This window comes from Orbicella franksi, chromosome 15 (assembly GCF_964199315.1).
Source record: "Orbicella franksi chromosome 15, jaOrbFran1.1, whole genome shotgun sequence".
NCBI classification, from domain to species: Eukaryota; Metazoa; Cnidaria; class Anthozoa; order Scleractinia; family Merulinidae; genus Orbicella; species Orbicella franksi.
In genome coordinates, this window is record NC_138159.1 from 9809536 (window position 1) to 9821416 (window position 11881).

Consider the following 11881-nt stretch of genomic DNA (forward strand, 5'->3'; position numbering starts at 1 on the left):
TGGAAATGGGGCAACGAACTGCTTGAGGTAAAAAGGTCTCTTTATTGCTTATGTAGTGCGCAATTCACTTAAAATTGATGGGTCATTTGTCACAACTTTCTTCCGCAATTTAGCAATTATAGGACTTTTGTGGCCTTCGTTGGATAAGTAGCAAAGTAAGTCAACTTTTTCAAAAAATAGCGTTTATATCAGGAAGTTGAGACACCGTTGTTCCCAGGCCTTTCTCAGAGGTGAAATCTTTCGCCCATTTTATCGTCCTTCGTGACCTGAAAATCAACCCCACCTCAAAGAACTGCGACAGCAAAATTTATTTTTGTGTCTACTTAGACGGGCCAATTCGTGTCTGTATTCAGAGCCTAAGTTCCACTTGACCAGCGGTTCCCAGGGAAATAGGACGATCTTCATATGAGACAACGAGCCCACTGATGCTAAAGGCTTGGTTTCCACTACGATATAAACACAAGCACAATCATAAGCATAGTGGTAGCGAGGACGCCCATGCTACGACACGACCATAAGCACAAACACAAGCAGAACAACAAAAAATATTTTTCTCGTCCTTGTGCTTGTGTTTATGCTTATGTTAAGATAGAAGTGAGAATGTGCTGCTGTATATTAGTAAACATAAGCATATGGTCCGCCTTCTTGTTCAATTGTATCAAGGTAAGGAACCGAAAATAATCGTTATGCTTATGTTTGTGCTTATGTGATAGTGAATACCAGCCTCACTAACTATGATATACGCTCTTGAACATACTCGTGTTGTTCAAAGGCAAGTCGCAATCTCGTCTTCGAGGCCACGATCCATTTGGTCAGCCGCTAGAAAAGAGGAACCAGCGGACTCTGGGAACAATATTGGTCCCAGGCTTTTGAAAGTAATGAGACAGAACATTCTCGTCCCCATAGCCCTTTTCGGTTCTCCTAGCCGGCCCGTCCTTGGCACGAGAAACGAAGGGCTCTGGGGACATGTCGAATTTTTTTGATTGGCTGTTTGAAAACCAAAAAATCTTGAACGGAAGTTAAAACGTTTGCGCGGATTGCTGTCGCGAAAATATGAAACAGCTGTGGTCAGCAATATTTAAAAATAGAGGACCATTAGACAGCTGATCTGCAAATCGTTTATCTTCACGGCCTGATCTCACATCAAGGCATTTAAAAGCGAAACAACCAAAATAAACGATTCAGTTGCTCCATGCCAGGAGTCAAAAACAAAGATTGATAACTGAAAAGTCAATGACGGTCGGTAAAAAAAAAAGTTAGTGTCTTTCTTGTTCCATATCGCCCTTTCTGTTCTACACTGACGGAAACATTCTCCACTCTGATACCACTTAAGATCTGAGAAAAAAATTTCTCGAATCCTAGCTCGACGGCCGCCATTGACAATCCCAGAAACATTACGACTGCATACACGAAGACCGGAAATCCTAAAATCTGGGACTGGGAAATCCTTTGTCTCCAGAGCCCTTCGTTTCTCGTGCCAAGGCCGCCTCAGCTAAGAGAAGCGAAAAGGGTTATGGGAACGAGAATGACGACATAAAACCATGACCGACAACAATTATTAAAGTTTACGCAACATAGATACACAAGTAGTCAACCAAATTATTGAAAACCGTCAAATGACTCAAATCACGCATGCACAATTGTTGGGACGTCACCAAGCACAATCTGACAAATAGCATTACTTCTTACTGACCAACCATTTTACCGCACCATATCCAAACTGACAAATGCAAAAGGCTAAGCTTTCAACTGGCAACCAACAAATGGCTTAAATTTGATGGCTGTGTCCTAATGCATATATCAGACAGACTATCATTCAACAAAACATGTTGAGATTGGAATCTCACGGCAGCGTTGGTTATCGTAGACGTAATATCTGGAGTTATATTTTTGCTACGCAGTGTTTCAAGGAAAAGAAATACGATAGATAATTGTAATTTGTACATTTCAACGCTGAAAAAAAGCCATTTTGATGTTCAGCACAAATGTTAAGCTTTTAAACGGAACAATCAAATGAATTTTAATAACTGCTAGCTTCATAAAACAAAAGAAATTAGTTTCCAAGTATAAGAAAATAAAGGGCTTAAATGTAATTTCCTATTTTGAGTTGAAGAAAATTTAATTGTCAATTTTGGCATACATTATATACATGTATCCCGAACTTAGAAATAATTTACTGAGATTTTCTTGGTTTTGAAAATGGTTATCTCCTATTTTGCTCCATCACACTTTGGTCTGCTGTAAGTTTAAATTTTCAGGAAATTTAAGAAACAGTGTCATTTTAATTTAAAGCACGAAAATTGGGAAAAGATTTCTGGCGCAACATAAATTGCGCGGTGTGATTTTTTTTTTATCTGCGTGATTCGCGCGCACCCATAAGTCGTTTAAACGCGCTTAAAGCGGACTACATTTACCATCTATTAAGTTGCCTGGATTTCGTTTATATCATAACGTGAAAGGTGAGAATGACACTCTTTGTAGCATTAGATTGTATCAACACAGCCCTTTATTAACCGTGACAGCTTTCTTTCTTTTGTAATCTTTGCACACTTTTTAAGAGCTGGAAAAACCTCGTGTAAACATACCCAACCACAAAATCAAACAAGCAAGGCTACAAAAAATCCTTTTTATTATGTTAATGACGATTCATTTAGGTGTTAAAAGCCTGACAAGCTCATAACGTCACCACTGTGGTAAATAAAGGCTCTAAAAAAGACATCTTTCAATGCTTCTGAGAGCGATACGGTACACTTGGATGTAATAAGGGTTTTGTTGCAGATAGCTGGCACTTCTACGGAGAACATTATTAGAGGCAGTCTCAGGAATGTTTGGTTACTAAGTAGGCAGCAATTGATTTAGCTTTGATGCGACTCATTGACCTTAGCCACGGCAAGAAATTGATGAATTCCGCCTGTTTACACAGTGCTGAATACCGGGCTAATTCATACCTCGCCGTCTCGACGCACTTCACTTGCACTTCACTGCATTTTGAGTAAGGTGACAAGACGAATATCGTGCTGTAAAGATGAGCACGTCTGCGTTTATGAACGTAACTTCAACGCTATGGATCCCTCCCTCGACTTCCACAACAAATGCTTACACAAGGAACGACACCGAGGAATTTTTCAGCAACAAAACAAATGGCACAACAAGCATTTGGGAAACACAGGACACTATGAACCCATTTCTCTTCGGGTTGATACTCCAATCTTCTATCATCCTTGTTGTGTTTGGAAACGCCTTAGTTCTGGCGGCACTATCGTGCTACAGAAATTGGACATCCGCGGATGTTCTGATATTCTCGCTTTCATTAGCTGACGTCTTGGACTCTATAGTCGCGCTGCAGCTTATAACGACTGTAAAATACTATATGGGAAAACACATGGCTAAATCTCTCTGCAATGCCTTCATCGGCTTGGTGTATACTTTTCGTGCAGCCTCGGCAACAACTGTTACCGTGATCGCGGTAGAGCGCGCTATCCTGTTGACACAACCTTTCAGACACCACACGTTAGTTACGCCTTCCCGTATAAAGAAATTCGTGCTTGGAATTTGGCTTTTTTCTGTGTTTTCAGCAATTTTACCGTTCATCGGCGTTGGCCATTCCGGGTTTAGGGACGGAGAGTGTTTTTCACAGCTCTACGACTTAGGCAAAGCATACGCTATTTACATCGAGGTCTTCGGCGCTCTTCAGTTGCTGGTGGTCCTAGCTTCTTATTTCGCAATCAAGCTGTCGGGAAAGATGTTTATTAGAAGACAGACAATGATGTCGGGGCATGATGGAAATAATCTACGAGGTAACCGAGAAAGCGCACAAGTACCAGGCAATACGAGCGGAGTGCGAAATGTGAGGAAGCTGACTGTGATGATGGGAGTAGTAGTCTTGTTTTATTACATCAGCTGGTTGCCTTTCTTGGTAAGTCATACTTAACGATGGATCGAAAAATAATCGTTCTTGTCTAATAATAAATTCATTTTTTAAGTTGACAGGTAATAAAATTAAAAACTGATCATTAAGCAGCTAGACAGCCGCAGGAATCTCATTGTCGAAGTTTTTGTCTTTGTGACAATTTTTTTCGGTTTTCCAAGCTTCTCAGCGAATCACAGCGTCAATTCTTACACGTGCATTGTAACAGCCTATGATTACATTGACTCCCGGCTATTGGCTTCTCCGCCTTCCCAGACGGACTGCGTTTTTAATAGACCAAGCAAATGCAAACTATATTAAAAACGTCAAAAAACCGTCAAGATCTTATCAGACAATGTTTCAGTTCCAGAAGAAGCGATCCACAAGCTGTTCGGGAAATAGAAATCATTTAGGCGGCTATCCAACTATAAAATATATGACGATTCCGAATTCGAATATGGTAAAGCAATTCTGTCTTTTCCAGAGAGGACTTATAGTTTTAAAATCTATTTTTGACATGCCTTAACAGAAAGTTTAAGACCCTGACGAGTTAAGAAAACTAATTTAAGTTTATGCATCATGCATAAGTTTATGCATCATCCGATCATACGAATTGATATAAGACTAAGTCACTTAATTACTCCTTGCAAAATCTTCAATTCAAAGCACTCCTATGTATGAGATTTTATTATATTTCTTCTACAAAAAGTAATGCCAGAAGATTTTAAAAGAAACTTGGCTTAATTCAACTGCAGTACTATGATTAAAATGTCTAATGTTTCGAAGAATTGCTAGCGCTCAAATAGGTACACAAATGAATCTACAGTATATTGTTATCAAATTCTTGATAAAAGACGTTGCGTTTGTCGGTCAGCTAACTATCAATCAAATTGAACTCAACAATTACTTTTAATTGCGGCTCTGTCAATTAATTCGATTGCAATAACTTTGCAATTATGCGAAAGGTCATGAAAGTGCGAGTCGGACAGACGATTATCAAGTCACCTCTGAGACTACCTTGAATATTTACCCATATTAGCGTTCCGTATAGTTTTAAAACCTGTTTTTAAGCCTCTTACTCTTCAGCCGTTACATTACATATTTACAAATGACAGTTGACGGTATTTGAGTTCACCAGGCCTCTTCCATAAAGAACATCGTTGTTGTTCAAATTCATAAAATGAAATTTAGAGCCAGTGGTGAAAAGACGTTTTTCATTTAACTGCTACTAAAAATAGTGTATTTGCACTTTGCCCTACACTTTTCCCGCAGTCAGACCAGCATAATATAAACACCCCCCTATGCAGCTGAGTCTACAATCGTTGGATTTGCTCGGACAAATAACAAATGCACGAAATAAAAACCGACCAGTTGTGACTGTAGAAGTAATTTATTTTATTTCATGGCTCTCCGTAATTTGTCATCGATTACCTAGCTTGAGAAGTGTGTTTGCTTGAACGGGTGACCAGAGCCCGCGTCCTTCTTGACCAGCAGCCGGGAAACGCCTTTTCTTACCGCTGACCAAAAAGTACGTGGGCTCTGGGCTCTAGGTTGAGAACTATAGCACGTGCAATTTGACAACAAACTAACCTGACGTTAATCTTGCCTTCATCCCAGCTAAACAACATGTTTTGCCTAATCGTTGATCGGGAGCCAGCAAAAAAGGTTGTCGTCTTCACAAGTGTGATTTCTCTCCTTCATGCAGTGGTCAATCCACCGCTGTACGGCTGGATGAGCCAGCGGTACAGGCGAGGTTACCTCTTCGTGTTCAAATTGGCACTGAGCGTCTGTGGAGGCACTCGTCCTAACAGGAGATCCCTGAGTAAGTTTTTGCCACCTGTCTTACCACTCTCGTCTCCAGGCTTGCCTACCCCTCAATTTTCATTGAAGACCACCATAACGAAAAATGTTCATAATAACTCCACTTCCTGTCAGAATTTTACTTCCAAATTCCCTCTGTTGAAATCTGATGATATCTATAGGTGATGCAATTTAGCGGTTAACGGAAAAGAATGGATATTTTAACTTCTTCTACTCGTTACAGGCGTATCTCGTCGCTATTGCAATGGATCGAATCTTAAGCGACGAGCAACATCCACTGACATGACTGTTTACAACAGCAGGCTCTCTCTTCCTGTGGTGGACTTCACCTCTGTTGCGGACAGGAAAGGTCGGTATTAAAATTTGAGGGCTTTGCACGAGAAAAATACGATTTGTTTATGCTACTTAGTAAGAATAGTCCGAAGATCGATTATTTAAATTTTGAAGTCGGAACTCAGAAGTCGGAAGTCGGAGCTCAGAAGTCAGAAGTCGGAAGTCAGAAATCGGAAGTCAATAGTCCGAACTCAGAAGTTGGAAGTCGGAAGTCCCCGGAAGTCGGAACTCAGAAGTCGGAAGTCCCTCCGACTTTCGTATTGCTGCGTAATTATCCTTCTCAAGTCCTGTTGTAAAACCCTTCACATATAAATGAGCTAATTCCATGCAACTGTAAAAGGTGAATTTCGTTTTTGTTTGAAACGTGTTGCTCCAGGAATACAACCCGCGGCCCTTTCGATAGATCTTGAGCAAAAGAACTCTTGCCTACACATCAGAATCAGACGTTTCATATTCATGTAGTCGTCACGAGCACACAAAATGTTGCAAGTTGGTTTATAACCTTCAAGAACCGCCATGTTGGTTAGCAACGTACACAAGACAGGAATGTATATTTTCCATGACCAGGCTGGATATTCCTATTTTTCCTGCCAGCTTTCGCTGAAAATATCCTTGTCAGTGTATATTCTGGATTACAGAGTAGAGCATATATTTCAGTTAAATAAAACGTTTAATTACCGCTATGTGACCGAGAATTGAACAATCAAATTGAACTGTATGGTGTCTCTATCGGGTTCAAATTGCGCACGAACTTTATCGTTTTACCTTAGCTAGTTTTGTTGAAAAAGTTAAGAATTTTCCATACTGTTCAATGGTAAAACGAAATTCATTTCGAAATATTATTTGGTTTTATTGTGTCTTATTTTCGATCAAAGCTTGTAAGAAAATCTCAGCCTTGGGGGGTGTCTCAAAAACTAAGACCTGAGACTTAAGATCTAAGACTTAAGACCCCCCTCCGAATCTCAAAAACCTAAGACCAACAGGAATCAGATCTTCTAATGCAAACAATTTTGGGCCACAAAAAGTACACGTTTGGAATAATCTCTCTCTTATACATCTCTCTCCCACCGGCCAGTCAGTGCTCAACAACGCTAAAAAATCTTTTTGGCAAATTTCTTTTCTAATGTTTTTTCTAATCCTTTCTTTTGTTAGAAAGCAATCCAGATAACAAGGAATTACCACACACGTTAGAAGGGAAAACAAACGAAGACATTGAAAACAATAACGAACCAGTTGAAGAACATGCGCATGACAAGGTGGAAACCACAGTCGAGGTTGATGAGATAGCGGGCGCAGATAACAAAAGCCTTGTCTACGCCGATGTGATTAAATTATTGGAAGCTATCCTTGAGAGATTAGAAGAATAGATAGAAGTGGATTTAAGAATTTAGTCGATCTAGCTGTAAAGTTAGCAAAATGGTGACCACGTGCTTTGCCCTCCTCTGGTATATCTTAAGGGAAAAGAAGTTTCAACTTACCTATGAGGGGGTCACTTATTCCAGCAAGTTTCAAAACTCCAACATTTTGTAGCAACTGCGATTAACCTTGGGGTGTATTTTTCAAAATTTTCATTTTAACAAGTATTTAAGTTGTATTTACTACAAAAATGTCAACTGTGATTAAGGCTGATATTGGAGAACATCACACTCAAAGTTTTCTGTGCAATCAACTAAAAGTCCACCAAAATCTCTGCAAAATGAATTAGAAGACGTTGAGAATGCAACGCAAACTCTTGGTATCACAACAACTCATTTTAGCGCCTCTTTTTCAAAACGTGCCCCTCAATAAAGGTACCGTGTACCTTCAGAGTGAAAAAAGTTTAAATTTGTTTTTATCCGTAAAAATAAACTTTGAATTATGAGCTTTCAGACAAGACAAAGAAAATTCAAAATGTATAAATATTCGCCGAGAAATTGGACTCGGTCGTTTTTCACCGAAAGTAAATTTGTTATTGATTGAGAAAACTTTTTTTGTCACTGGATGCGGGGACACTTTGAAGAATAACAACTCAAAAGAGATTTGTCTTTTTTTTGAGTCAAATTTGGTCAGTCGAAAGGTTAACCTATCCCCCAAACAAGCATGTTGAGGAATTTGACAATTCTAAAAATTAGTTCGTTAGAGTCATTTCATCTCTCCGTAACGTTTTACCCCTGCTTTTTACAGAAAATATGAAAATGTTCTGTAACTTTTGAATGGAATATAGGAAAAGCTCAACACGCCACTTTACCGTTTGGGTTCATGACCTCGAGAAAAAAAAAGGAAAATACAATTCCCAAAATATAAAAATCGTGTTGTATTGGAACTTAAAAAAATATGATTTATACCTTCCAGTCAGACTTCGCGAAATATTCATTAATTCATTATTCGGAAAACCTGATGAAAGTTTTGAATAGCCAGATCAGTAAGCTTTAATCTGATATAGGGTTTAGGAAATCTGTGATTTAACTGCGAAGCTTTACTTCCGTTGGAGTGGAGACGCCCTATAGGTACACGGTAACCTTAAAAAAGTACTAATAAATTGACCCAATTTGAAAACTTGACTCTGTTCAATTTGTCTCTGTTACAACAAGATCTTTTGTTTGTATAAACGTACCCTGTTGACCTATTCCTAAAACTTCTTCCTCTCATCTTACCATACTTGGCGCCCAGTGTACAGAGTTTGAACAGTTTTTTTTCGTTCGTATAGATCGTTTCCATGTGACGTCATCATTTTCTAAAAGCGAAAACTAAAGAGCCACCAAAGTTTTTATCCCCATCAGTTATAAGAGGGGGTAAATTTATATCTGTTTACAATGTTGCAGCTCAATAGTGTGCTTCGTTTGAAAACCAGCGTATTTTGAATTTCAGAACTATGGTAGTGCGTGACACAAAGCTACAATCGCATTTGTCGCAAAATATACACCTATCTCGTGATTTCTAGCTTTTTTTAGAAGTTAGATCATTTGGAAAAGTGCTTATGTAAATGTTTGTTTGTTCAGCACAGATAATAAGTCGCCTAGATAGCCAAAGTAAGTTCCAGATGTTTACACTATTTTCCGGCCGCCATCTTGGTGCACCACAGAGGTGCACCAACATGGCGTTTCCATACTGAGTTCTGTGAATTTCTGCGAAACATTTCGACAAATATCTGCCCTCTGGGAAAACGCACAAACCTAAAACTTGGAGAAGTCTCTTCTCTATCTATTTCCTATAAGGTCACAATTTCTTGACTTTATCCTCTGAATGGTTAATTTTCGATATGTTTTTTTATTGCGTGACAGTGAAAACGATCTATAGTGTTAATTCAAGTCCATTAGAGCAGATTTAACAGTTTTGGTTACAGAAGTACCTTCGTTTAAACGCAAAATGCTCTTACAACACCGAGATAAAAATATTAATTTAGTAAATTATTGATGGGCGAGCAAATTGTAATTAGTCTTAAGCGATTTTTTCCATGGCACGAAAAGTCTGCCATAATCATAGTCACGTGCATACGTAAGCCATTGTAACACTATCTCAGTAGCTTCTGTGCAGTTATATAGTAATTTTTAACAGAACTAGACCATCGTATTTAGGTTTCCATCAACAAAATGTCTTTTAAGTTTTGACTTAACGAAGCCATGCCCCTTTAATAATCGATGATACATCGTCTCAAAACGAATTATTTGGCGTTTTCAACAAGTTGATGACTTTGTATGGGCTCTACATCGGCTGGTTTTTCTTTAGATATGTGCTGCGTAATTGGGTCTATCTTGGGTTGAGATTTCAATGATATTAAATGTTTATCAATCTCTTCATTGGGCTTAACAGCTTCAATGTCCATCGTATGTTCTTTAATGTCACCCACTTCTTTCTCTTTCTCAAATGTTTCTAGTAGCGGCTGGATGGGATCTATGGGCTTGGGAGGAGGAATGGACACTCTTTTTTTCCCTTTCCTGTTGCGCTTAGCGGTATGTTGACTGTTCTTGTGTTTCAGGTTGCTGTGTGTCCTTGTCAATAACTTCTCCTTTCTCTTGAATTTTCTCACTTTCAAGTTAGTCTTCCAACTCCTCGACACAATTGTTACCCTCGGATGTGCCACAACATTCTCCCGCCTTCTGGCATACGTACTGATTATTTTTCTGCTTTTTACAAGGCGTAATTTCTTCCTGTTCCCACTCAGAGTAGGGACAAAATGCCTACTCGCAGCGTGACCAAAAGAAGACATTGCGTGACCGTGCGTTGCGTGACCATCCGTAACGTTAGCAACAGAGGCGTGACTTCTTTCCCACGCCGGCTCTTCTTGAAAATCAAGAGGAATGCGCGCCACGTCGGAAATCTCATCTATATCAGGAATTTTCTCGTTGCTACTCATGCTGCTCATTTCATTCGTAATTGGTTGCATCGAAGGTGGGTTGCCGACGTCGTCCATTTCATTATCGATTGATCCCATAGGCGTTGGCCACGCAGCCGAGATGGTATCGATCGCTGGAATCCTCGTCGGCCGAGAAAAACTGTTCGGAGGATCAAGCGAATACGTTGCTAAGTTTTGCAGTTTGTTTGTAGCGTTCTGAACGACAGTCACGTTATTAGTCACGACGTTGTCGTTAACGTCAGAAGAGGAATTTGTTCCTTTGGCGGGTGTATTGTTCACAGGGTCAGGAGTTTTCACGTTATCTTTCGTGGAGTTCGCGGACGCGTCTCTGCGCGCAGAGACACGAGCGGTGGGTGTGGTCGATGTAGGAATGGCCTGCACCGTTTCTAGGATACCACTACGGCGAGGAACGTGTTCACTCACTTTTGCATCTAGGGGTAGAATTAGTGAAAAGTACCATTAGCAACAAGGCCTTAGTTGCTGGAAGGCTGGATAACGCTATCCACCGGCCAAATCGCTATCCAGTGGATAAGTACTAAGCAAACAAACCACTCCATCCGCTGCATAGCGTTATACACCTTTCGAGCAACCCGGGCCAGGAATTACGCGATGTCTGCTCAAAATGAAATCCTTAAAACGTCGCTACTTTATCTCTGACTGACTGATTAGCAACATATTACACGCTTTCTTGCCAAGCAATAATACAAGCACATATTTGATTACTTTTGAACGTTATCGGTGAACCGCTCCATTGGCGATGAGTTATTTCAGATTTAAGTTACATGGAAACAATGTATTGTTTCAGTGCATGTTCCTGAGAGGTGATATATTACTAAGCACTTCATTAGTAACTTATTCATTTTGTTGACTGTGTTCTGTGCTAGATGCCTTGTTATTGAGCGAAATTGAAAACTATTGAGGTCTATCGATCAAGAGATTTCAAATTGTTTTTACAATATGTTCTGACAGATCTACGCCTAGCTTTGAAACCATGTCAAACAGTATTAACACAACACGTCTAAATCTCTCGTGTTTTGTCTACTTACGTAATTTGCTGTCAACATATTTCCCTCCTTCCTTGGAATGAACGCTGGAAGAGCACTGTTTGACAACAAAACGGATAAAACTAATAAATAACACCTTCAGGCGAAAAAGCATAACTAAAGGAAACGGGTAATAAATTCGGTATTTACCTCGACAGCCAAGTAGGTAGACAATACGAAAATTATCACCACCTTGGTAAACCTTTCAGTATTCATTATCCTCTGTCATGGACGCTTTGGGAATCAAGACACTTGTTAAATCAAAGTAAAATAATTTCTTGAAATCTTATGACTACTTTTGGCCAGAGTGGAATTTAAAAAGATGTTACCTTTGAGAGCAACACTCTAGATATCGTAAGAGTTACAAGAATTATGAACCTGCCTTGTTTAACAGGTGTTTAACATTGCTCCTTGAGTGGAACTTAACGGTCATACTTCCGACAA

General features: G+C 39.6%; 2 protein-coding genes across 2 annotated transcripts; one reads left to right on the forward strand and one right to left on the reverse strand.

The window, feature by feature from the left end:
* Positions 1–2686: 2686 nt before the first annotated feature.
* Positions 2687–7441, forward strand: LOC145470487 (glucose-dependent insulinotropic receptor-like). The gene is made up of 4 exons (XM_081454304.1): positions 2687–3916; positions 5525–5729; positions 5952–6077; positions 7214–7441. Exons 1-4 carry the CDS (start codon positions 3026–3028, stop codon positions 7426–7428), a joined length of 1437 nt encoding a protein of 478 aa, XP_081310430.1. The 5' UTR covers positions 2687–3025; the 3' UTR covers positions 7429–7441.
* A 23-nt stretch (positions 7442–7464) lies between these two features.
* LOC145470448 (uncharacterized) lies at positions 7465–11569 on the reverse strand. The gene is made up of 2 exons (XM_081454260.1): positions 11441–11569; positions 7465–10825 (listed from the first exon to the last, which is right to left on the reverse strand). Exons 1-2 carry the CDS (start codon positions 11550–11552, stop codon positions 9702–9704), a joined length of 1236 nt encoding a protein of 411 aa, XP_081310386.1. The 5' UTR covers positions 11553–11569; the 3' UTR covers positions 7465–9701.
* Positions 11570–11881: the final 312 nt, after the last annotated feature.